We start from the raw sequence: 26,877 nt of genomic DNA, 5'->3' as shown, positions 1-26,877 counted from the left end.
AAACAAATTAACATGTTTTCTCGTTCCCCTACTGAATGGTACTGGCATGCATGAACAAGGAAGAGACTGCACAACTGTCACGTAGTTAACACTGGATTGTTTTTATTTTATCTATAATACAGTGATTGTTAATTTGTGCTTGTCCATAAATGCATTTGGGTCCTTCGTGGAAACGGACTGAATGTAAAATCAAGAACAAGTTAAAAGCTTGCCTGCTAAGGCAACTGGGGCATCTTTGCGGAGAAGGTGTTGGTTTCGAATTTTCAATAAGTAACTATGGGAAGTGTAAGCTTCGGAGTCAGTCCTGGTACAGCATTTAAGTGATTTGCCTCTTCCCCCCAGATATCAACTGTGCAGGACATACAGTACTTGATGTAAGTTGCCAAGAGGCTCTAGAACAGGTTGGGGAATTCTGGGAGTTGAAGTCCACACATCTTAAAGTTGCCAAGGTTGAGAAACCCTGCTCTAGACTGCAGCAAGGTAGAAATGTGGGCCATAAATCAATCTCCACAACAATACAGGAGGGTCAGAAATCCAAAAAACTGACTAGGAACATTTATTCCTACCCTGTAGTTCTCCTGCTTTTCTAATAGCAGCACAATAGTAAAAATGAGGATCGGGTCCAGACTACAAAAGGTGGGGCTGCAAAGGAGAACAGGGCTTTCTCTGATCCTGCAGACACTGCTTTTTTCATTTCCAGCAGTGGGTACCAAAACTTTTCAGAATTCCTTTATGAAAGCTACAGGTGCCCAACCTGATGCCGTAGCTAAACCCACAGGAGTCCTTCTAGAAAGCTGATAAAACATTTTTAACAGGCTACAGAAATGAAGAAAGAAACAAAGCTGGTGATAGTCCTACAGAGCTGGAAGCCCTTCCGTCCGAGCTGATGCCAAGAAAACTACCTGGATGTGCCAATATAATCAACAGCAGATGAGCTCAGCTTCAGGGAACCTTGACCTTAAATCACTTTCAAGTGCAGGAAAACAAGTAAAACACCTCCTATAGCAAATCCGCCTCCCCCCCTCCAATTATGGTGCATTGCTAAAAGCCCCTTCAGGCAAGGCCTAGCAACCTTCCAAATGTTCTTGCAAAGCCTAGCTTTAGATCCATCCCAGACGTTGGGACCTGTTCAGATACCTATCTAATTGTTCCTACATGAGCATGATCTCTCTGCCTCAGCATGTTGGGGAATGATATATTTTAAGGTGGATGACAATCCGATTAGCAGCAGCCACTTCTCATCCGACGTTGGCATGGAGGCTGCTCGGAGATTACAAAGGCATTGCTCGTGCAGAACAGGGAAGATTTCTCTTAAAACTACAGCTACCTTCTCCCCCCCCCCCCCCCATTTCGGGGGACTCTTGTCATTTTAAACAGCAGCTCTGTTCCTACAATATGATTAGCTATCTGGGAGGCAGGAATCTGGATGATCGCCAGATGGTAGCAAAGAGATACAGAAAGGTTGGAGTTCTACAGCCCAGATATGAGTAGGCTATTCTAGAAAGCCCATAGGTGAAAGTGGACTATCCTTGTATTACCTAGACAGGTAAAGCCTTAGGGGTAGTTTTTGTAGCTGTCAAAAGTACTGTTTTGTTAAGAAAGGATGGGAAGATAAAAGGAATCCACCTAGTGCAGAGCACCTTATGAAGGACATGGAAGGGATAAAGGAGATGGAAGAGGGCTGGCCGCTAAACTTTTTGAAGTCTGAAGCACTGAAGGTGTTACCTAGCCAGGTAACGAAACGTTTGCAAGAAAACAACCAAGCTCAGAGAACCCCAAGGACTCCACAGTTCAACCCTGAGCTAAACATATTCTCTTCTTTTGAAGTCTAACAGGAAGTGTTCCTCCCAGTTTTTAATTATTTCTTTTTAATATCTTTGTTCCTATATCTGGCAGCCATAAATAACAGACATACTAGTGTTCTGTGTCTGCACCTGTTCAGAAAGTACATATTCAAAGTAGGGAATTTTAAATGATCCCCCCCCCTCCCCCAAATTCTTTTGTACTATACTTTCATTCATTCACTTTCATTCACCTAGAGTTTTAACAAATGCAGGAGACATGTCTTTTATCATTTTAACTTGAGCAGATTTGTGAGATACTGCATTGGGAGGGATCAGCTGTCTTAAAGTCATAGGAACATGTTCTATTTAAATAAGGGGCAACCCAGCATCTAGTTTCAAAGATGCATAAGCAGAAACCAGAGAAACATAGGGAGAGTCTGCAATCCTGTCATTTTCTCACTGAACTCAGAGCCTTTTCGCTGTGGCTGGTCTCTACCAAAATGGCTGCCCAGGCCTCATATGCAGCCAGTGCTTTTTCATGTATGCCCCAAAGTTTGCATTTTTATTTTATTCAGTGGGGGGTTAGCCCTTAGAATGTAGGTTTAGGCTTGAGTATCACCGATGTGAATTGCTAATGTGAGAAAAGAAAGGGCAGCCAAGGCTTGGTCATTCTTGAGTATAGTTACTCACATGTGGCCCCTTGCCTTCAGGGTTTGTTTCTGGCTAGCTCCACCTGATGGAGAGCAACCTATTATTTGGCAGAAGACAGCTTGGGTAGCATAGGGATATAGGTTCTTTATAGCAGGGTTCCTCAACCTCAGCAACTTTAACATGGGTGGACTTCAACTCCCAGAATTCCCCAGCCAGCCATGGGGAATTGCTGGCTGGGGAATTCTGGGAGTTGAAGTCCACCCATGTTAAAGTTGCTGAGGTTGAGGAACCCTGCTCTATAGCATTTTGAGTTAAATGCCCTTGTCCTGCCATTCTGGGATGCCATATGTAAAGAACAGCTGATATCCATCTGCTGCTATGAGAATACTTGCCTGTGAAGAAAAGAAACACCAGAAAAGCAAAGGAAGAGAGAAGCACAACCTGCCACGGTTGAGACTGAATTGTTTTGTGGCAGCATATGTCGGATCACTGCCAAATCTGTATTTTGTACAAAACCGAGCCATGTATGACTACATAGCTTTTGCTTTCCTACATGACTAATCCCAGTTAGGCAAATCAGTCATTGTAGAATAAATGATGCAAAATAGATTCTTAAAGTCTAACAGGCACACAGAATTGTTTATAAGCAGCACCGCCTCTGAGACCAAGGAAGTAAACAGGAGGAAGGTTGCCCCCCGAATGAGCTACAAGGATTGAAATACCTGCTACATGATGGATGGATGGATGGATGGATGGATGGATGGATGGATGGATGGATGAAAAAAAACAGCCCTACTGGGTTAGACAAAAATTATCCAGCCCAACTTTCTTTCTTACCAAATACATGTTTTTAAGAAGATCTCAAGCAGGACATGTGGTCTCCAAGAATTAATATTCAGGATGGTTCTCCTTCTGACTCCGGAGGTGGCATATAACTATCTTAACTAATAGTCTCAGGAGAAGCCCACACAAGGTGTTAAGCCATACTGTGACTTCTGGTTTTGGCTTAGGGTGCTGAAGAAGCCAAGATACTGTGCCTTACTCAACAAACTGTTGTTTTACACACTGTGATTCCAGCAATTGATAGCTTTACTGCCCATGTGTTTGTAAAATTCTCATTTAGAGCTATGCTTGCTTGGTGACCTTCACAGGCTTTAAATCACTTGAGCTGTGTGAAGAGATAGCTCCCATCATCTGCCTTCACCAGAAGATGCAGAGACAGAAGAACAGCAGAGAACTCCCCCTCTTGGTTGATAAAAGTAATGGAGGTATATCTTTCACAATTGCTGCTGGAAGTGTTTGCTTTTAGGGTTTTGTACACATAAAATGTGTGGCCTACAAATGAACTACATATTTTTCTTAATGCCTTGTGGGATAGGGAAAGTAAATTCACCTTTTTCTGGCTGAAATGCACATACAATTAAAATAGGAAGATTTCCAATACTGCTAGAACAGGGTAAGACAAAAGACTTCCACTGGACTGCTGGTGACTTCCCAGACAAAGAGGAACTTGTAATCCTTCATATATTATTAGACCAGGTATTGCTGAGAACCAGATTCCCCACCCTTAACTTAGAAAAAGGTTTAAAACCTTAGTTATCAGCTCAAGATAAAGCAGATCCTCTATACATTATTTTCCTGTACTTTAAGAGACATCTATTTAAGAACTTTGTACTGTATCTTATTCATGGAACTGATAGTTTATTCTTCAGTATATTTATATTCTGCTTCTCCATGAAGCCCAAGGCAGCCTTCCCACAGTTCCAAACATTCCAAACCAGGACAAATCTGATGTGTCAACTAGCAAAATCCATACAACTTATGTATTCAGATCATAACTTTGGCATATGCTCAGCACCTCAGGATGCAAGGGCTTGACATTCTGGCATAGCTTTCCTATACAGGGTGCCTTCCAAGGGTTAGGACTACAACTCCCAGCATTTCCCAGCAACTGGGCCAGCTGTAGTGAAATCATCAAAACAATTGATCACCCAAATAACTAGTGAGTCATGACTTTAGTTTTTAGTAAGATTAATTAGATCAAGTTCAGGAATGTTTTAAAGTAGGGAAATTCCTAACTTTCAGCGTGTCAAGAAATTGTGTGTTGGAACGGAAGGTTTTGTAAGGCTTACAACTGGGGGGGGGGGGTAGGAGGGGTTGAAGAATTTCCTTTATTAAGTTTCTTGTTTCCTAACATCAATGCAGATCAATTTTCTATTAGGCATGCTATTTCTATTATAATGCTATTTAATGTTAAGGCCGTCATCCTCAGAAATATGCAGGCAGTTTGTTCATCTGCCAAGCATGACTTTATTCAATGAACTAGAACTAAAGTGGTATATCAAAGAATGACACAAATCTAACTTAATATATGCCATATGCAAAATTTGACATTTTATAGTGCAGTACATTGAGATGGTGGTGTCATTTAAATTAAGCAGCACATTTCTTAGGCTACTGCAGGAAGCCAAGACTTTAGTTCAAATGTATGAATCTATACTATAAACTTTAATGCTTTTAAAAAATAATATGAACATTTATTTTCCAGCAAAGCCAACAAGAAACTGTCTGACTTCCCAGTCATTTCACCCAATACGTGCTTTCCTGTAAAAATATTTTATAGTATTTTATACAGCATCCCTTGTGTTTGCTGGGCCAGTCCAGTGGACTCTCCTGCCCAATGTCCTGTTTTGCAACATGTTTGTTATGAAATATGCCATTAGCAGAGGCACCATGCATTTTGTCAGCGTAATATGAGCAAACAGAATACGTATATGACTTCTTTGGTGAAAAAGGGCAGTAATACCACTAGCACTACAGTGACCCACAAGCTTACATATCCTGCTCAGATCTGTGCATCAGCAGCTTACTCTGGGGTTTCAACTCAAAATCTCTTTGTATTGTAGAAAAAAAAAAAAGGCAAAGACCACATAATGAAGTCCACAAGCTAAATCAACCACTCTTAATTTTTACCAAATTGTGCTATACAACTTGACTAAAAATAGTGGCTAAGTATGAAGCTTATCACAAAGTGCCAGGAGGTCCAGCCTTCTTCTGTTATTTTGTAATCCAAATTTTGTTTAGCAAGAAAACAAAATAAATACAATAGGCTTCTCTGAAACCCAAACCCTTCTGCACAGACTTCTCCCTAAGCAAGAGCCCAATAAGTGATGCAACAACTCACAGGGCTAGGCGTCACCAAGGGCAAGACTGTGTCCCTTGGTTTCATATTTTAAAGGCTTCCATTGAGAATGATCATGCGCCTCCAACTTTAATAACTCTGAAAAGAGTTGTTCCTCAGTCATCAAGACTGTTGAGAAACGTAGCTCTTGTAAGGCTTGCTAAACTGGGCTTAAGTCTGCTTACCTGTCCAAATGTTACGCTACTGTGAACATTTCTTGTTGAATGTAATTTTTTAATCAGCAGGATGCTAAAATATGCACATGGAGGCTAAAGAAAGATTTTGAGAATGTACAATTGTCTCTTCTCCAACATCAAACCACAAGTAGCCAGAACAATCAAGTGATCATGCAATGGAAGAAATGGTCCCATTCCTCAGGCTCCTGTTGAGTCCCGTGTGATTTCAGGAAAGGTCTTATTCAATAAGAACTTCTGCCCAAGGAATGGAATAGACAGGGATGAGTTATCTATATCACTGTGCAAGGTGATCATGGGGATTTTATCAATCATGGGTTTTCAGACTGGGCCCAACTTCCTTTTTTTATGGGTTCATGCATCAGACTGTACCTTAACATAAAACGCTCATCCTTTTACGTCCTCCAAGTTCCTCTCAACCCCAAATCAGTAAGACTCACAATGTTCCCAACCATCCCACATCCTTTGCACCCTCTCCATTCCTTTCATTCCCACCACTAAGAATGTTTACCGACTTTTATAGCGTAATTTTTTAAAAAGTAGTTACGGGAGAAAATGTCCTTTTAAGAAGACATATCTGAAGACAATGAAGATTGTCATATATCACTGATGAGGTGGAATCAACACCTACCCTCTTCCAGGAACTAAGAGCTTAAGATAGTGGGGAGACCTGATGACTGCACTTTTAAGGCAGCTTTATGTCAGAAGTAGTGACCTTGGATGAGTGAGTCTACAAGGGGGAGGCAGTGGAGCTGATAGCAAAAGTAATGGAGGTTCAGTGCACGAGAAGAATGCAAACAAAGGTTAACCGGGTAGATGGAAGGTTTCTCATACAGAGTTGGAAAAGGGGAAGGGGCCTGGAATAAAGGAAGAAACCAGAGGTAATGAGGAGGACAAGGGGAAGGAGAAGGGTCTTGGTTCAAGCTCTATCACTGCTCTTCCCAAAGCAGAGCCATTCCCCATCATATTCATCACTGATAACAAATATTTAATTAAGAAGCAGGAAAAAAAATCAGCCACAGTACCCAAGAAGGTCCTGTCAATACATTCCTCGTTGGGCAGGGTGAGGATGGGTGGCACCAGACAGACTCACCAGCCACAGATGGATAGAGACAATAGCAGCACTGACACAAGACAGGCGTGGAGCTGGGTGTGTGTGCCCTCCCACCCCTCCCTCCCCCTTACCCACAGTCAAGGCAGCATCAGCACCAGCACAAGACAGCCGAGAGCTGGATGTGTAGGTCTTTCCTTCCCTTCCTCCCTCGCCTCAGTTGTGGCAGCGTCAGTCCTTCTTTGGGGAGAGTTGAGGAGCGCCTTCTCTGCCCCATGGCCAGGTATGGTTCAGTGCTGCATGGCCCCTGCATGGTTTTGGTCAGGTGGCTCCAACTTCTGGGAGCTGTTCTCCTTTGGACCAGCATCTCCTGCTTTAGACTGCGCCTTCCCCTGCAGACCTTTCTTGTGACCTCGGATACAATGGGCATTGCCACAGCCTTCATCATCCTCATCTTCACTTTCTGTTGAGCTCTCACCAAAGGCCCGTGGCTTCTCGTAGATGCAGCAGCCTGTGTTAAGAGGAGGGAAGAAGTGGGAAGGAATGGCAGGAAGGTAAGTAAGGTAAAAAGGGGTCAGAGGTAATACATTGAGGACATGAAAGCAAAAAGCAAAACAAAAAAACAAAAGGAGAATAAAGAGATGCGAAGAGATTGTGAATGAGGAAGAAAGTAAGTGTTGATATGGCAAGTGGGAAAGTGTTTAATAAAAGGCAGAACAGGCGAAGCATATAAAGTGGAAATATTGAGTGCAGGAAGACAAGGAATAGAAGGGAAATGGCAGACAGTGAAGGAAGAACAGAAGGAAGGAAGAAAACATTAGAGAGAGAAGCACAGAAACAGAATCATTCAATAGCAATGACAGCAATGGAAGATTAAATGAAGGAATAGTTACCTGTCCATTTTATCTACCAGCAATTCTCACTTTTGGAAAATGAAAGGACTATACAGACTTTCTTCAAACTCAGAACATTTTTCTCTGTACAATATGAATCTATAGGGATCAGATCAGCATAACCAGGAGCAAGTAATTCACCTTTCTGACACGTGGATCCCAAGATGGAAGAGATACAGCAAGTTCTTAGCCTCTTAATACCCAACCCATCAAGCAGAAGCAAAAACTCTACATGATGGGGAGAATTATGTGTCAATTCTTCTTGCTCCTCATATACTTGGACAGGGAACCACAGGGAGTAATTAGGAATGGGACAAATAGCATTTCTCCAGTCAATTCAGCTATTGTTATAGTAATATCTCTATCCTCCTGTGATCATCTCAAGGTGCCTTCTCATCAACTTCTAGTAAGTACTGCTGAGTATCTAGGATTAATTGGGGCAATTGGTATCCTCTCCAGGCTAAAATGGCATAAGCAACCCAGTGGCTCCAAAACTTATCATTTCCAATTGAAATTTGAGGTTATATTCTAAATATTATCAGGAAACAACCATGGGACTTGTCCATTATAGGAAGTTGCTCCCTGTAAAGGACCAATGGAGCGGGCCAGCATACGTGATCATACAGGACTCCACATATTTTTCCAGGAATTATTCCCCTATATCCGCTAGTTTGTCAGAACACTCTGGAATCTGATCTCATTACCTACGCTTATGTTCTGATATATTTGAAGATGAGCAGTCTATCTTCGAAGATTCAAATGGCCTTTAAGAATACTTGAGAGTAACCCTGAAGTCAAAAATCTACATGTACACATCTCTGGAGAAATTAAGGGATTAAAAAATGTAAAAATAATAAACAGTTAGCCTCAGTTAATTAGTCTACAAACTATATCAGATTGGTTAAGTGGTTAGGAATGTTTCCAGTTTCTCTTCTGCTGTAGTTACCCAGTTCTGGCTATCTAGTTTCCAGAGGCTATTGTGCATTTGCATACAGAAGCACATACAGGTAGTCCTCATTTAGCAACCACAACTGGGACCGGTAACTTGGTTGTTAAGTGACGCAGTTGCTAAGTTAAATCATGACAATGCTTATCATCTTACTTCAGCTTTCCTTTGCTTTAAAGACCTGAGAAGGTTGTAAATGTGAGGATTGGTCGTAAAGTTACTTTTAAATCACTGTTGTAACTGTGAATGGTTGCTAAACAAGTCAGTCACTAGTACCTAAGGAATCAAGCAAACTTTGGTGGCATGCAGTTTATAGATAGTATGCTGGAGACTCAGCTAGCAGGTTTGATCACTTATACAATCAATCCACCCTGGATGATACACTCACATTGGGAGAGATACAAACAAAGGGGAAGAATCTTAAATAACAATGGTAGAGAAGGGCATTGCTCACATTTGGAAGATCTCCGTCCCAAGTGTTCATTGTCCACTGTGTCACTTGACCATTCTACCTTCTTAGATGGTTTTCGTTTCCTTAATTTGATAGTGAGACTACGATTTTCCTAGGAAGAGAACAGAAGGGAAGAGGGCTTGATTTATAAATAATCAAGGAATATCTCATTCAATATACAACTGCTTGATTTTCAATTCTGCTGTTCCTGGGGAATACTTCCTACATACCTGTACCTGAATAAAAACCTCTTTATTTTTGCCAATAAATACAACTCCAGAGAATTCTGAGGGCAAGTTCAAAGTTTGATTGCTGCCATTTTTCTGATCAAGCCCCACCCATACCACAATATCTTATGCCATTCTCACTCACAGAGACAAGAGAAAGAAGCCTCTCATTATATGTTGAGACAATTACCAGATTCTATATTTTAATGGGTTCTTGGCAGAAATATGAGCTGTCCATAGACATTGATAGAGAACCCAAGACTTAATTGAATTCTACATAAGAGCTCTTAGGTTTTATGGGTCAAACTTCTTTTATTTACACCAGTGTGAAGAGTACTAATAGGAGAACATTTAAATGGGCAGCACTGTTTCAACACAGTGTGGTACATTAATATATTTTGTATTATATCCACTAACAATCACATCAAGGCATTTAGCATAATGCTTCTTCCTAACCAGAGCTATTTTAATATAGAGAAAATTGAAATTACATAGATAATACTTGATATATGATACTTTTACCTTATTCACCAGTAGTCTATCAAATCATCCATGATTTTGAAAATACTGCCCTGCTATCATTTGAGCTTCATAGGGTAAATTTTGTATATGCTAAGTTATGGGCTTTTATATTATGTCTTTGCTGACACTTTTTAGGGATTTTACAAAAAGTAAGAAAAAATACTATTAAAACTCAACAGATGATTTCCTTAAGTATGAGAGAGATTTGGAAAAACTACCCCTCTTTAGTCTTTTGAAGAAGGAAATAAAAAAAAAACTTTAAAAACAAGGTAGCTAAGATTTTCTCTTCTTAAAAAAAGAAAAAGAAAAATAAGTTTTGTTTCTGCAACTCAGCCTCATGGGAGTAACACTACATCATAATCAAGAAGTGTTTCCAGTATTATTCTAAAAAAAAAAAAATGGTTACAGGATTTCTCCCACTCCAAATCAAATGTCCTAAGGAATCCTGCTAATGTTGTGACATAATATAATCCCATGGGGCATTTTGTTTTATGAATGCAGCTTATGAATGACACTTTCAGTGAGGCTAAATTCGGCTTCTTTAGCTTGTTTCTTTAAAAAGGAAGGGAAAGAACACCTCTCATGTTGTTTTAAAAACTTAATTTGGAAACTATTTAAATTGCCAAAAAAGTCATTAAATGTTACCACTTATTTTATAGGCAAATGGAGAAATTATAGTATCCGGCTCAATTTCAGCTGGAGACAGAACCACACATTAGCACTAGAACAGAAACCAAAAGCCAGCAGATTGGTTTATTATGTTAGGAGTTTCTCATGGGAAGAAATTCATCTCGTTATCTTTACAACAATATTATGTCTACGTGGATCATGTGAACATTTTGTAATTGTGTGTTATGCACGTATACTGCTATTTACTGCCACCTATTGGTATGTGTATGTAGTTATTCAAGGAGTGGCAATATAATGGGAGGATTATATGCCCAGCCTCTCAGTACAGTGTCAGCCACCATGTAGGTAGTTTTATGGGTTATGTAGTTGTAACTAATTACCAAGTAGTGTATCTCTTCTCTGAGAGTTTTTGGCTAGACACTTTGTTAAGCTTGTGTTGTTGATAAGTCTTGGATGCTAAAATACATGAGAAGATGTGTTTTTTCCTATATTTTGTATGTAACTTGTATTTTATGGAGTTTTGCATTTTTATCAATAAACAACCAGTTAGTATATATTTTCTGACTGGATTTCTTTGGGAAAGAAGAAATGGACATTGCATTTTAAAATTTCTCATGCTGATGTGTTTTTTTTTTCTGGGCACACTTTCCTGGAAATATTGCTGCACTCTGCACAACAGGAGTATTGTTGCACTCTGCTCAACATATTACTATACATCTATGGACATTTTTTGATAGTCAGAAGTGATGCTGTTAGGCTAAAATGGACATTCTTTTCAAATAACCCTGACAAAATTGTGGGTGAACTTCAACAAGAAATCATTGTTGGACCTACCGTTGCAACAATAGAGTCCATAATTCAATGACTGGACTAGGAAAAGGAATGTATATACACATATGTATAATGTTCATTCATCCTTAAGAATGTATTTCATTCGTCCTTAAGAATATTTTCATAAAAGAGATAAAGCTTAAAACAGCAAAAAACAACAGAGAGGATGACTAGAATGTTTTATGATACAATACAGTATGAGTGTGTAGCATGATTTTGAGGCTAAAAATCCATTAAAACTGTAGCATACACTCTAAAATTGACATTGCAGTTTCCACCTAATTAAAATTAGGAAAATTCCAGTATTATCCATGTGAATGATACAGCTGCATCCACTCTGCATCACTGCCACACCCATTGTGGCTCTAGCCCCCTCTCTAAAAAAATGTTAATGGTGATTTTTGGGTACCTCAAGATCACCCACCCTGCTTTAGCTGGACACAGCTTCCCCTTGAATGTTAGTTGTTTTTTTTAAATTATTTTAGCCAGGTGGCTCTCATGTAGGAATTTTGTATATTTTGTATTCAAGCCTGGTGACTAAAATTCATACCATGAAGAACATTCACCTATCTACTTGCAGCTGGCTTTGCTAAACTGTTTATTAATTTTGTTGCATACACTTATTTTTAAACATAATGTGTGCATAATATATTAGAGCAGCAGGTATGATAACCCTGCAAAACAAAAAAATAACTCCACTGAGTAATCATTACAAGCAATGACAATGGTAGCAGACAAGCAGCCTGACTACTGAATTCTTTTCTATATGATCTACCATGAAAAAATCCTTAATGGTGCAGTCTTTCTATAGTTCATGGAATCATTTTTGGGACAATTCCCCACTCTGAGATGCATGCCAGAGCATTCCATTCTTTATTCCACATTTTCTTAACCTCATACCATCTTGAAATGTTGGACTTGCAATTAATATCTTCCTCACCTACCATAATTGACAAAGCTTTGGGGGATTACCATGAGTTGTTGTCCAACACATCTGAGGGGCACTGTGTTGGGGAAGGCCATTTTATTCCAACAATGGCTTATGAGAGGTGGGCTTAGGTACAATAATAATTTGAAGTGCAATAACAACCTTATTCTATTAAATATCATATACTGTATTTTACAAGTGTGCTATAGTTACCAAAATGTTCATTTGGCTCCTACAAATGAGTAAGTATTACCATCACTAGAAAGCTAGTGTGATTCATCTAGTGTAATCATCAGAGTACAGACAAGGAATGGCCACACCAAGTTAAAATCTGTACTAATCCAAAAAGATCTTTAGGTGATCATGAGCCAATTTCTCTCAGCCTCTTGAAATATTCAGGGTAGCAGTAAAGATCAAATGAGTAATGAGGACTCTTTGAAGACAGCGGATAAGTGTAAAAAAAATAATAAAATACTGCATCCCTAAAAAAATTGATTTAGATCGCATCAGCAACACTAATCGATCATACCAAAGGTCTAGCTCCTGATCAGTATGCCTGCACACATACGCTTGGAGATTCGGTTCATAAGGAATTCAACTGAATCTCTGAATTATGTTTCTAAATTCAAGCAACAACCTGATCAAACTGTCATACTGAATCGGAGAACTTCAAATCAATCTGATTTATTTTGGACGCCTTTGGCGCATATGCATTCTTAGCTTCTGAAGTATTCAAACTTGTCTACCTAATTCAGGTGACTTTATTCTGAGAAAGAAGTCTTGATTTCCAAATCTACTCAATAATGCGAATCGAATTAAAAGATTCAAACCGGGCAGGGCTCAATTCGCATAGACCGATTGATCAGGCCCTGATTCCCACCTCAGCGAGAGGTTTCCAGGAATTACGGCAGCCTTGGCTTCCTCCCACCCTCAAAGACATCTGGCATCCAGATGTTCTTCGGTCTCGGAGAGGAGACCCTCAGCTTAGCGAGCCAGTACCTGACAAAAGACCTGTGCTCCGCTACTTAAAGCCATCGGCCATCAAGTTATCACAAGCCTTTCCTTCCATCACAAGCCAGCTCGCCGCAGCCGCGCGGCCCTTCTCGCGACCACCGAAGTCCCCGCTCCGTGGTTGCCACGACAACCGCAGGCGCCGCGGCTCCGCGGGCGGGGCTCCTTCCTCTCCACCGTCATCATCGTTGCCATGCCGCCGGCTGCACCCCCAGCCCTCCCCCCGCCCGCGCCTCTCCTCACCGGCTCAGTCACCTCCGTCTCGGTGACGGTTGTGGTCGCTCCCACGCCAGAGGTCGACTCGGCCATCCTGGAGCGATGCGGGACCCCGCCCGCGGTGGAGCTGCTTGCAGGAGGGAAGAGTATCCGCGGAGCCCCGACCCAGAGCTCGCCCGGGCCCTCCCCAGCCTCCGGTCAGCTCCCGGCGCCTGTTCAGCCGCGGCACCCACCCTCACGGTGCAGTCGGCGCCTCTTCCTCGCAGCAGCAGGAGGCGAGGAGAGGCCACCGCCGCTCCTGGCCGCCGTCGCTTTCCGACCTCATTTCCTACTTCCGGTGCAAGTGGGCCGCCTTAACAGGTCCCCGTGGAGATTCCAGACTCACTTCCGGTGTGCGCGAAAGGAAAGGGAGCCGCGTGAGCGCGTCAGGGATGCGAGGCTTCATTACACCAAGCAAGCCTGGCTTTCCTGTGCTCTTGGGGCGGTGGGGCTCGCTTCGAGGTGGTTCTGCGGATGACCATCGGCATGGAACAGACCTAGTTCTGGAGGCGATGAAGAGACGGACTTTTGTTTATTTGCAGCCCCGAAGCTTTGCCTGGAGAAAGACCACGGAAACAGCCGAGGTCCATTAGGGAGCATTGTCTGGAAGTTGCTGTTGATGACAAGGAATCCTGTAGCCCTTTAAAAGCCTGTTGCATTCTTAGAAATGCTGATCTACTCAGTCTTATGTCATAATGTTTATTAAAGCCTTAAAATGTTACAGAAGACTTTTCGCAGCGAAACGGACTATTTAAGGCTGTCTGGCTTAAGTAAAAGTATCAAAGAATGACAAATGATCACGTTAGCCTGACATAATTGTTGTAAATCGGAGTAGAAGATGCAAGACCAGTTAATATCACTGTCAGTTTATGCAGACATAAACTTAAAAGCTGCCCCCTTCTTAAGCACTGGCTTCTGAAGGGCTGTTCTCTGTAAGGATGTGTAGGACTGAGATGCTAGCTGTGGAGTCCTTGGTGCTCTCTGAGCTTGGTGGTTTGCTTGCAGACATGCCATTACTTGACTAGGTAACATGATCAGGGCTAGAGTGCAAGCCTCTGATCAGATCCCCGTTGCATCAGAGTGAATTTCCAACTGGTTCAGTTTCCACCAGTGATAGCTATTTCATTGCTCTTATATAGGTTTGAAGGTAAAACTAAGGGTTTCCACTGCTAGTCTGCATCTGAACACCATTTTCTACGGACAGTCTCTGCACACAGCACCAGGAATATTGTGTGATACAAGCCTACAGCTTGGAGAGGAATTGGAATAAAATACTCACCCCAAATACTTTTCAATATACAAGCCAATTCCCAATATTCTGTGTCATACTGAACATGATGAAGAAATCAAATTTTGGAAAACTCAAGGGGACAGAATGATGGCGGAGAGTACTGTAGTCTGAAGTACTAAGAACCCACAATGATTCAAGAGGTGAAGGCTGCATATCAAACAGCATTATGGTACCCAATAGGAATTGGCTTTTGCAAACCTCTTCACACATTTCAAATCTTCATGATGCCTGGATGTTATGCTAGCTATTGACCAGTAGGAGGCACTATGCAACAGGTTTCACTATTGGGATTCTTCAGGTGTAGGCATCCTCATGCCAGATGTTCTATGTTCAACTGTTGAATGGGATTTGAACCTACAGGCCAAAATTCAGAAAACTCTCTAGTATGAGGGCATATAGAGAAAAGGAAGGCATACTTGCATAGCTTCTATAAGATTACCTTTCCTGTAGTCTACTAGCAGCCAGGCTAAGATAACTTTAAAGCTAAATGCACTGTATAGTTGCCAAGTGCATGGCCTCTGAGTTCAAATCCTGTTTAAGGTTTGTGAAGTGCCTCCTACTGGTCTGTAGCTAATACATCTAAAAGCTACACAAGCCTTTAAGGGGAGACATTCTTGAGGCCCACACTAACAAAAATCAGAAAATTTGCATAGCTTCTTCATGATGTCTGGTGGCAGGAGGCCAAACTGGATCCAAGAAAGACTGCTAATTATTCACTCCTATCTTGCTCATTTAGCTACCACTGCAATCTCACATCAATTTCCAAAAAGAGCCACAAAGCAGAAGAATTATATCACATTGCAGAATATAGGATTATGAGGAGTTTGTACAACTGCATTGCTAAGCAACCACCCACACAGAATCCTCTTATTCCTTCTTCTTGAAACAGAATTCAGACCTGGATGATGAAAGCCATAGCATATCCAAAGGAAAGTGAAAGATCTCTCTTCTCCCTTGTCCCATGAACAACTCAGAAGCTTACAGGAGGAAGCAGTAAAATTCAATAAAAACATGAGTTTATAGGAAAATAAATACACATAACAGCAGCAATAAAGAGACTTGCAACATCAGCACATACTATGATCACTGTTCTTTCCTTTCACTGACCAAGACAGAGTTGAGGTAAAGCAGATTTGAAGTTCTGCAAGGCCATTTTTTCAGGTTCTGTTTTTGCTATTGTTTCTATTTTCAGTTGAAGTGTGCAACCTGTCACCATCCGCCAGTCATCCAGCTTAAACAAGGATGCTTCTAAGCACGTAAGAATGTTATAGTCTCTTCATAAAATTCCAGAAATGATTCTCTGGCACAAGCGGAGTCTTTTTTTTGGTAATGTCACTCACACATTTAGGCAAACATGTTTAAGAATCTTCCTTCTCTTGAAACCTAGAATTTAAAGAACAAACACCATAAATACTCTGAGACATACTACAGTCCCATGGAATCACAGATACTAGATTAAAAACACACACTGGATCAATGAATAATGACCACAATCATAACCTGACAGGGTAGATCATTTCAGGACTCCAAAAGCAGAATGGGCATGAGGATGAAGACTCATCTGAGACCTATTCTGCAGAAAAAACTCGAGTGATCATCAAATGATATCTCCAATACAGACAGTCCCTTACTTATGAATGGGTTATGTTCCAAGAGGCTGTTCGTAAGTCCGTTTTGTTTGTAAGTCAAAATAAAAAGTAAAAAATAGAAGAGAAGGCAGGAGGCAGGGCAGTGGTGTGGGCAGAGGAGCCCTATCTTCTGCTGCCAATGTGTCGCCAGGTGAGGCAGGAGAGGGGGTGGTAGCAGGGGAGAGGGGGCGGAGGCATGCCGCACACTACCTCTTTCCTGCCTTCTCCCGCCTTTCAGGAGGTTGGAGGTTTGCACTGGAGTTGGAGTTCCCAGAAAAGGTTAGTTTACGTGGCATGCTCCGTTGCCAGGTGAGGCAGGAGAGGCAACGATGGCTCCTTGGGTGAAGGACGAGCCAGCGGGGTGCGACATTCTCTGTTGCCAGGTGAGGCAGGAGACCTCCATCCCCTCTCCCCATCCTCTGCCACTGCCCCTTCTCCTGCCTTACCTGGTGATGGAGCACACCCCGTAAACTAACCCTTTCTGGGAACTCCAACTCCAGTGCAAACCTCCAATGCAAACAGAAGGCGGGAGAAGGCGGGAAAGGGCTTGTTTGCGGCATGCTGCAAACTAATCCTTTCCTGACTTCCGGCCCAACTTCCAGGTTCATTTTGTTCATATTGGTGAAAGTTCACAACACAAAAGTTCGCAAGTAGGGGACTGCCTATACTTAACTTTAAAAAGAGTTCAGAAATAATATCAAACATGGCTCAGAACCAACCAATGCACCCAGATGCCAGTGCCAATTCTCCTGCAACAAAAGGCAACCAAAACGTCAAATGATAACATTGCAACCCAAGATGCTTGAAGTGGAAGGATATTTATGGTGAAGGATTCCGTACAGACAAGCCAACAAAAGCAGTAACCCTTTCAAAAAAAAAAACTTGCTAGAGGAGACTAAGAGATTGTAACTGCACTGAAGTCCTACTTAGGGATTTTCCAGTACATTTCCTTGGCTGCTGTGGGAATAGAATGATGGACCACACGAAAATGGCTTTGACATATTTCTGATTGACTTTGTAATTTGATGTTTACAGATTTCAGCTGTTTTTCAGGGCAAGAAATCTTACAATGCAGATGACAATATATAAAATAATCTAAAAATGAAAAGAGGGGTGAGAAAGCTAATTTTTTTTTCAGTTTATAGAACAGTTTGTCCCTGAGATTTGAATTGTACGGTCACTGATGATGCTCAGAAAGATCTTGAAAACCTGACTTTCGGAGAAGAAATGGTAAACTGAAGATGGCTCTCCAAAAAACGGAGCCGATGAGCATGGCAGAATGAAGAGCCAGCAAGTAGACTGGCTCTTTATAATTCCTCTCCGGCCAAGGAGAGGACTTGAGATTGCCCACAAGTGCTCCAGAAGTTGCTCCTCATGAGAAGACCACAAGACTGCAGTCTCTGGCGGGTTTAGCACTCTGGGAGGTGAGGGAATAACCATCTTGCTGAAACTGCAGTCGACACCTTTAAAAGGACACCGGGTTTGCATACTTCCTTTTCTAATCACTTTTGGAAATTGCTTGTTAACTGCTTTTCAGCTATTGGGAATCTTTGGATCAACAGGTTTTACAACACCAGGTGAGTTTCCTTCAATTCTTAGTGAAAGAAGTTTTAAATACAAGTTTAAGAACTTAATTTTTTTTCTAGAATAAATAGCAAAAGGGTGGTTAAAACTTTGATTTTAGAAAGTTACAAACAGACTAAGGGTCCAGATAAATTTGAAATAAGATTTTGGAATTAATTATAAAGAATCTTTCCTGTGAGAAAATGCTTTTGTTTTGAATTCTTTAAAAAAAAGAAATAAGATAAGAAAAATTGGACACTTTAAAAACTGGAACTAGAGAGAACTAGAAGGAACTAAAGATTACAATTAAAGGAGATTAATTAAACAATTAAAGGAGATACAATTAAACTCAACTTACTAATACAGAATGAAGCAAAATATTTTAATATTGGAAATATTAAAGGATATTTTTGAACAATGGGCCCAGGAGCTAATTTTAAGAGAGTCTGCCTCTATAGATAGACTGTGTTTAAAAGATGCTATGGAAGAGGAACAAGTATTACCTGACATGATTGAGACTGATGTGAAAGTGGATTTAAAAATGACAAGCTAAAAGAATGACATGGAAAAAGGTGCTACACTGGACATACAAAAGAAACCGGCTGATGTCTTAGTAATTAAAAGGGATATACAAATAACAAACCAAGAGAGTGACCTGGATAATCTTCCTACATTGGATTTACAAAAGAGGCTTGTTAAAGCTTTGAAGAATTTTGTGAGAAGGGACAAAGTAAAAATAAAAAGAAATCAAGTTCTAGGACATTATTTGAAGTGATTAAAGATCAAGAAAAGAAAGGAATATAAAGTTGGTTTATTTGATCATGGTTAAAATAGATATGTTGTTATCTCTGGTAACCCTTAATGGACTTTTGCTGACATCAGGACTGAAATGACGAGGTTTTATGGATTTGTTTATAAATAAGAGATGTGATATGGGAAGAAGAGATCATTTGTTGTATTTTAAGGGAAGGTGTTAAGTTACTAAAATTGTTTATACTTGTGATAAAGGGGGAAGTAACTTCTTTATAAATTTATTTTTCTTCACTATATTCTTATTTTTTCTCTCTTTTCTCTTTTTCTCTTTTTTCTCTTTTTTTTCTTTTCTGCACCTTCTATTTTTCTTTTTATTATTTTTTAAAATTTGTATTAGTTTTTATTGTTGTAAACTGTAATCTTTAATAAAATTAGTATATAAAAAAGAAAAATCTTAAACACCTAGATGTCACAGAGCTTTTAATTAGTATTAATTATGAATTTTAGAACTGGGCTTGGTTGTGTAATACGGACACCAGGGTACTTGTTTATTGGTATTACAGTTTTTAATCATTTTTATAGTTTGCATTCAGTTTTGTAAACCTGTGGAAATCCCTGTAGAGCTGGCAGTATTTAAATACTGTAAATAAATGCATCAAACCAATAAAACAGTAAATAATAATAAATATAAAAAGGGAAAGAGAAGATAAAAGCAGAGTTAAAAACAATGTATACAAGTGGTCCTCTTTAACAACCACTTGTTCAGCAACTATTCAAACTTATGACAGTGATGAATGAGTGGTAGTTACGATCAGTTCTCATACTTATGTCAGTTGCAGTGTTCCCACAGTCATGTGATTGAGATCTGGGCGGTTGGTGCCCGGCTCACAATTACAACATCTCAGCAATCCATAGTGATGTGATCACCATTTACAACCTTTGCTGGCTTCTTCCAAGCAAAGTCAATGGGGAAGCCAGCAGTAGGTTGCATATGACAATCACATGAAGTCCTTGCTAAACAACCCACAGTGATTCGCTTAGCGACAGCAATCAGGAGTACTGGAATTTCTGTCACTAAACAGCACAGTCATATGACATTGTGCCTTACGACCACGTCGCTTAGTTGCCATCAAGTGAGGACTACCTGTACTAAAATGAACTGCAAAGTAGATTAAGTCTTCCTGGGACTCAGACATATTTCCATCACAGGGTATTATCAGGGTGTGAGGCCACCACAGAAAAAGCTCTACCTCTGGTACCACCATTCACAGCTTCTACTGGTAGATGAGAAAGCAGGCTCTCATATTCTTGGGGAGACATGTATAGATTTAGATAATCCCTGAATAAAATAGTAAAATATATAAATCGCAAATGGTTTAGGGTCTTAAGGGCTAATCCCAGCATTTTATATTGAGTCTTGAAATAAGCAGACAATATAGCTGATACAAAACAGGTGTAACATACAGTGACTCAAACCCCTAGTCATCACAATATACAATATACAAGCTCTTAGCAGATAGTGCCTTACTTGCATTGGACGCAGGTGTAGAAAACCGTCTGTCCTTCATCTGCAGATCTCATCTGTCGAGTATGGTATGCCATGCCCTCATGCCCACACTGAGGACATCTTCTGTCAATCTGAAAAGATTGAAGTGAACTGAATGAGCGTCAGTAAACCTTCTGATGTTGGTATGGCAGAATCTTTAAGGTGCTCCACAACTGAGAAACTGAGGACTTATTTCTGTTAGTCTTTGGCTATGAATAAAGTCCGCAGAGTCTTTCAGGTGCTCTTATACAAGCTTATACAAAAGCCTGAGTAACCTCCCCTTAGATTTTAAAAATCTAAGAACTGAGTTGGTCTTTCCTCAAGGGTAAACATGCTAGGTTCACTCGACTTCTCTTCAAAGGAATTCATTTTTACTCTCTTGTTCTTTTCCCTTCTCTGCAGCTAATCCAGATTGTCTAAACAACAAAAAGCTAATTAAGGCTTTGATTTTAGAAAGTTATAAATGGATTAAGGGTCCAGATAAATTTGAAATAAGATTTTGGTATTAATTATAAAGAATCTTTCCCATGGAAAAGTTGACTTGTTTTGAATTTTTTCTAAGACATAAAGAAGATAAACAATTTTAAAAATTGGACAATAGAGGGAATTAAAGATTTTAATTAAAGGAGAAGAATACATAAACCTGATTAACAGCTACAGAATGATGCAACATAGTGTAACACTGGAAATACTGAAGGATACTTCTGAAAAATGGAATCAGAAGTTAATATCAACAATGTCAATAGCAATGTTGGCTTTTACGGATAGACTGTGTTTTGGAAGAAATGGCAAAAGTTCAGAAGTTTTATTTGACAACAGAGACTGAGTTGGCACTGAAAGTGAATTTACAAATGACAGGCTACAAGAATAACATGGAAAAAGATGTTTCATTGGACGTAGAAAAGAAATTGGTTGATGCTTTAAAAATCAAAAGGGAATTACAAATAATAAACCAAGAGAAGTGACCTAGATAATTCTTTAATATTGGATTTACAAAAGAGGTTTGTTAAAGCTTGGATGAAACTTGTGAGATAAAAAGAAATGAATATCACATTCTACGACATTACTTGAATGGACTAAAGATTAAGATTGTTAGCAGAAAAAGGAAGAAATATAAAATTGGTTTATTTGATCAAGGTTAAACTACATCATATTATTTCTGGCAACCCTTAACGGACTTTTGCTGACACCAGGACTGAAGTGATGATGCTTTATGGATTTGTTTATAGATAAGAGATGGGACATGGGATGAAGAGATAATTGTAAATTAAGAGGAGGCGAAAAGTTACTAAAATTGTTTATACTTGTTGTGATGAAGGTTAGAAATTACTTCTTCATATATTTTTTTAATTTTCTTTACTATATTCTTATTTTTTTCCTTTTCTTTCTATTTCCTATGTTTTTTTCTTTTCGTTTGCACTTTTTACTCTTTCTTTCTACTCTTCTTTCTTTTAGTTTGTATTAGTTATAATACAATTATAACGGATTAGCAATTATAATATTTAATAAAATTATTTTTTTAAAAAAAACTACTCATTTCTTAAAAAGCTATATGACACAATTTGTGAGAAATCTGTCTCTTTGTCTCACAAGCAAAAAACACTTATTCCAGTGACCTAAGGCTGCCTTCCAGCATATTTTATAGTCCTCTGCGGTACCAGCTGAGCTACTGAAGGGACATGCATAAATCTTTGCTTCATCCTTTTTAATTGTTGATGCAGGTTCCTTTTAAACACAGATAACCAGGACACAGAACTAAAACGTCAGTGACAGTATTATGACATTTTACCACATGCTTGTGATGCTGCTACTGATCATGAAGGATTTGGGTGATTTCTGCTTGCCTCAGCTGGCGGAATGGAAATTCAATACTTGTAGGCTAGAGCAGTAAAAAAGGCTTGGACTGCAACCTACTTAGGTGCAATAATTCAACAGGTTCTTCACCCCCCCTTGGTAGAAAAAGAATGCTTATTTTCAGAAGTCTCAGCCACTGATTATTGAACCAATAACTGGTCTTTTCATTCACTCACCAGTGGACCCTTAACTTCTTTTCCTTCCTCTGCAGTCAAAGAAGTGGAATCTATTTTGTTGAATGTGACAGATGTATGGATGACTTTTTTTTCAAAATCTGTGTAAAGAAGAAAATGTATGAAGGATAATTGAGAAGAATGCTCATTAATTTGAGCTTGTACATTTCCTTTTTTGTATGTGCCTTCAAGTCAGTGTTGACTCCTGGCAACTGTCTAGATTAGTCCCTGAAGTTTTCTTGGCAAGATTTTCAGCTTGCAAGACTAGAATTCACACTCTCCCGGTTTCTAGCCTGGTGCCTTCACCACTACACCAAACTAGCTCTAAATTTCCTGTAATATTCCTTACATTCTCACAATTTGAAGTGGAACATATGATGACTAAAGCTGTGTTATTTCCAACATATAAAAATCTAGGATGTCAGGAAGAGGACTAAATTAGAGCCTTTCCCTGACAACTAGTTTTCTAGACCAAGGACTTTTTGTATCATTTTTTTGTTTGCATAGACTATTGTGCTCTTTATGAAATGACATACTCTAATCATAAGTGATACACTCTGATCTCATCTGCTGCTGCTTTGAAGAATTAAGCACATTAAGGACTCAGAGCAAACACCATGTTTTCATATTTAAACATGAAAAGAACCGATCATTTTGCATTATTTTAAAATGGAACGGGTAGGAAAGAGAGGGTTGAAATCAAAGATCAAAGAATGGTTTGGAGAAGAACAGTGAACAAGATGATGGCAATGGGTGGGGCAAAAGGTGCTCCCTGACACAGTGACGGACCTCCGAATGACCTGTTGTAAAACACCACCTCAACCCATCCCACACTGCTTGACTTGCAGAAACCACAAAAGATCGATCTAGCAACATTATCAAGCTGCAGAAGAGAGAGGTAATATGAGAAACAGGGCAGCTTGATCATTTCTCATAGCCCCCCACTTCTCTGAAACATTTCTGACTATAATTCTCCCCCCTAAAGTGAGGCTTGCCCCTTCCCTGCTGTTGTTTTCGAAGTCCCTCAAGACTGGTTGTGTCATCAGGCCTGGGAGTCTTTGGAAACCGGAGACATTCTTAGATGGCTCCATTGTAATTGATATTCTGCTCTCTCCGTGGGGTTTCTATATTTTAAAATCTTTTTTAAAATCTTTTTAAAAAATTGGGATACTGTTTCTATTTTAATAATAACTTTTCATCTTTTTATAATGCCTGTTTTTATTCACTTGTTATTTTATTTTAATTGTTGTACGCCGCCCAGAGTCGCTTTGTGAGATGGGCGGCTATATAAATGATTGATTGATTGATTGATTGATAGATAGATAAAAATTTAACTTTAAGAATCTGGTGCTTGTGATTTTTCCTCTTCCCTTCTAGTCCCTTTTTCCTTTTGTACAATCCTTTTGTAATTTTTCCCTATTAGAAAAATTATTCCTAATAATTTTCAGATTATTAGCTTAGAACTAATAAGTTGCAACTGTCTTGCTTTTATTTACTGCCTGCAAGCCTTCAGTTGAAGGATATTATATAAATATTAATAAAAATCTGATATTCAAAAATTGCTCCTGTAAGTCTTATAAACTACTACATATTACAAGATTTTGGATCAGATTTCCATCCAGAAATTCCAACTCCTGCCCCCAAAAGCAGCATAATCTGAACAAGGCAGTTGATGTCATCTGCATCCGTTTCTATCATTTATGTAACCCAAATGTGCAAAAGATATTATGCAAATGAATAAATTTGGTGCAAATGATGTGATTTGTGACTTTCATTACACCATTATGCAAATAATGCAAATTGCCATGGGGATGCAGAGTCTGGGGAGTCAGAGAGCACTTAATTTTTGTAAGAAAATAAATAAAATAAAATACTTTCCAATTTAATGGGCATTCATGAGTAATAAACACCCCTCCCCCAAATGGTGCATTAAAGTAAGATTTCACTCATTGCTTCAAAAGCACAAATAAATGGTGGAAGCTTTAAATGAATGAACTCAGACGGGAAAGATGGAAAGTAATTACCAATCACTTTCAATGAAAGAGCTCTGAAAAGTATGCTTAGAATTTGGACCTTATGAATTTGAACGTTCCTGGAAGAACATACACCTACAAAACAGAACTTACCTTGTACATCAATGTAGAAAGAGCAACAGGGACATACCACCTTATCCTGGATACCTGGCAGGGGCAGGACAGTACCACACTCAGGACAAAAATCAAGTTCTGACTCAAAGCAGGAACCTCCTTGCTCCATAATTATGAAGGAAGACAGGGGCTGCATGGGAAAGAATCCATACTCATGATCATAAAAATCAAAAGGTGATTCCAGAATAATTACTCGTCCCCTACTTTAAGAACAAATGTTTTGAGGGCCACTTGCAGTGTCTGATGTTCTTTTGCTGGTTGGCAAGCTGGTCTATTTCCATCCTACACAGAAAGCCATTTTCCCTGATCAATCATTCATTATCCCAAATGCTATTTATTTACAAAAATTACCTTTTAATGTTTAAAAAACTCAAAGCAGAGAATAATTAATAGAAATGTATAATAATTTTTTAAAATGGCAATACAGCACATTGAAATCGTTTTTGAAAGACATTCTCATACAAAGAGCTACAACCTATGTCTTGGTTAGTCTTTTGGTTACAGGAAAAGATGAAGGCAAAGGACACCTGATGCTAACTTTCCTCTGTGATTAACATTCAGCTCTAATATTAAATTCATTAATTTTGGGCCTGGTTCTTACCAAATAAATAAGGACAGATCTCTTTCCATATGACCTTACAACAGAGAAAGCAGAGAGATAGAACTGGAGTAAATAGGGGAAGAATTACTGCATGTAACTGTTTCAATTATGTGAACTCTGTTTAGTTAGTCCTTTTTTAAAAATATAATTTTTATTAAAGAAAATTTTAACAAGATAAAAACAAGACTAGTATTAGAAAAGAAACAAAGAAAATACTGTAAGAAAGGATAATGAATAAGAAAGAAAATAGAAATAGAAAAGAAAAAGTATGGAAAAAGAGAGAAGAGATGATAAAGAAGTGGCTTCCAATCTTTTTGCCAGTGGTTATAAATGCATTTATATTTTACCCCCTCTCTCTAAGGTTACATCATAATTTCCTTCTTTCCATAAGCTACCTTTTCTAATCCTCAAACCCATAAATCACAAATTTTTCTCTTTTTTCAGCAAAAAGTCCATAAGGGGTTTCCAGTCACTGATAAATGTGGCTGTTGATCTTTCTCTAATCAAACAAGTTAATTTCTTTTTTGTTGTTGTTGTTGTTCAGTCGTTAAGTCCAACACTTTCAAAACCTCCCCTATTTCCCTACGCTCATAATACTGTACCAGGGAATGGGGTAAAGAGAAATAAATGCATGACATTTCAACATACAATTTAATGCAGAAACAAATGCAAACGTTCCCGCATGATAGATCACCATTGGCCATACCGACCAGGGCTGACAGGAGCTGAACTTCAACCACAACCCCAGAGCCATACATTTCCCTCTCAGCCCCACAGACCGAACTTGCCCAACGATGCTTCACTCGCCCGCAGAAAAATAAAAACGCTCTCCAATCTAGCTCGACTCTCGATTAAGTTTCTCACCAACGTGACGAAAGGGTGAGACTTGCATTTCGCGGTCCCAGTCACCAAAAGAAGCAGATGACCTACGCTGATCTACTTCGGAAGTACCGCAGTGCATGGACAGAACTTCGGTCTGGAAGCTCTTCGGCGTGTTGGATTACGACCTGCTTCACCTCTAGCCAGCACATTAACGTGGCTCCGCCGGCTGAGAATAATGGGGATTGGAATCCAATTCCCTCCAAGTCGGGGAAGATTAAGGGACACACGAAGAGACGTTGCTCCTGAGTTTTTGAGAGGAACAGGAGGTCTGCGAATGCCCCTTCTCACGAGGGCCGCTTTGGGGTGAGAAAATCAACCGCTTAAGTTTTCATGCAATTCCTGCAATTCATAAGTATCCCCCCAATGTAAATGTAATGTAACAGTTTAGTGAAGAAGCTCGAGATTGCAGCCTTAAAGTCCAAACTCTCGAATCCTATATAGAATCGATAATAATAATAATAATAATAATAATAATAATAATAATAATAATAATAATAATAATAATAATAATAATACCTTTCCCCTCCGCCCGTTTACCAGCTGTCCCTAGGCTTCTAAATGCAACTCCACGTGCAGTCTCAGAAAGAACGCACACTTGATTTCCTGGAGAGACAAGTTCGGGAGCGCAGAGCGGCCATCCTTCAAGAGCAGTAGAAAAAAGAATAGGCGCTAGACTGTCTATTTAGGAATCTTTCCCTTTTCCTCCAGTGGCGCATTTTCTACCCTCCTTTTTTCTGACCAGGGTTTGTTTTCAACCAAGTATGCAAGTAAAGGGTCAGATCAGAGTCCATGGTGCAGAGAATACTCCGTCCTACCCTTTTCACAGTTGAATGGCGCACCATTTGTTTAAAAAGAGAATTTATACTGTGAAACTATCCAACAGT

General features: G+C 39.6%; 2 protein-coding genes across 6 annotated transcripts; both read right to left on the bottom strand.

The window, feature by feature from the left end:
* Positions 1-82: 82 nt before the first annotated feature.
* PPP1R11 (protein phosphatase 1 regulatory inhibitor subunit 11) lies at positions 83-13,862 on the bottom strand. Of its 2 annotated transcripts, none has more exons than XM_015889562.3 (3): positions 13,556-13,862; positions 9,155-9,263; positions 83-7,372 (listed from the first exon to the last, which is right to left on the bottom strand). In XM_015889562.3, exons 1-3 carry the CDS (start codon positions 13,607-13,609, stop codon positions 7,152-7,154), a joined length of 384 nt encoding a protein of 127 aa, XP_015745048.1. In that variant the 5' UTR covers positions 13,610-13,862; the 3' UTR covers positions 83-7,151. The 2 variants fall into 2 exon arrangements, with proteins under 2 accessions (XP_015745048.1, XP_015745047.1); XM_015889561.3 differs by having other exon boundaries at positions 13,544-13,860.
* Positions 13,863-15,845: 1,983 nt separating this feature from the next.
* POLR1H (RNA polymerase I subunit H) lies at positions 15,846-26,589 on the bottom strand. Of its 4 annotated transcripts, none has more exons than XM_088134537.1 (5): positions 26,510-26,589; positions 24,490-26,289; positions 22,367-22,464; positions 20,319-20,428; positions 15,846-16,229 (listed from the first exon to the last, which is right to left on the bottom strand). In XM_088134537.1, exons 2-5 carry the CDS (start codon positions 24,644-24,646, stop codon positions 16,205-16,207), a joined length of 390 nt encoding a protein of 129 aa, XP_087990663.1. In that variant the 5' UTR covers positions 24,647-26,289; positions 26,510-26,589; the 3' UTR covers positions 15,846-16,204. The 4 variants fall into 4 exon arrangements, with proteins under 4 accessions (XP_087990663.1, XP_007436865.1, XP_025028037.1 ...); XM_007436803.3 differs by having other exon boundaries at positions 24,490-24,640; XM_025172269.2 differs by lacking the exon at positions 26,510-26,589 and having other exon boundaries at positions 24,490-24,640; positions 25,976-26,502.
* Between the last annotated feature and the right edge of the window lie 288 nt (positions 26,590-26,877).

Source organism: Python bivittatus, unplaced genomic scaffold (genome assembly GCF_059951505.1).
Source record: "Python bivittatus isolate LINGU-HERP-01145 unplaced genomic scaffold, Pbiv_v1 ctg000080_np1212, whole genome shotgun sequence".
Lineage (NCBI taxonomy): Eukaryota > Metazoa > Chordata > Lepidosauria > Squamata > Pythonidae > Python > Python bivittatus.
This window is presented reverse-complemented; position numbering and strand designations above follow the sequence as displayed.

Excerpts from the sequence above, each read along its gene's own strand:
- PPP1R11 (XM_015889561.3), bottom strand. The coding sequence starts at position 13,609 with ATGGCCGAGTCGACCTCTGGCGTGGGAGCGACCACAACCGTCACCGAG. Across the intron at positions 9,264-13,543 it reads AGACGGAGGTGACTGAGCCG|GAAAATCGTAGTCTCACTAT; the intron begins GTGAGGAGAGGC and ends TTCTCTTCCTAG. Across the intron at positions 7,373-9,154 it reads GGGACGGAGATCTTCCAAAT|GCTGCTGCATCTACGAGAAG; the intron begins GTGAGCAATGCC and ends CTCTTAACACAG.
- POLR1H (XM_088134537.1), bottom strand. The coding sequence starts at position 24,646 with ATGCAGCCCCTGTCTTCCTTCATAATTATGGAGCAAGGAGGTTCCTGC. Across the intron at positions 20,429-22,366 it reads AAGAAGTTAAGGGTCCACTG|ATTGACAGAAGATGTCCTCA; the intron begins GTGAGTGAATGA and ends CAATCTTTTCAG. Across the intron at positions 16,230-20,318 it reads TACACCTGCGTCCAATGCAA|GTTTCAAGAGAAGGAAGATT; the intron begins GTAAGGCACTAT and ends TTTAAATTCTAG.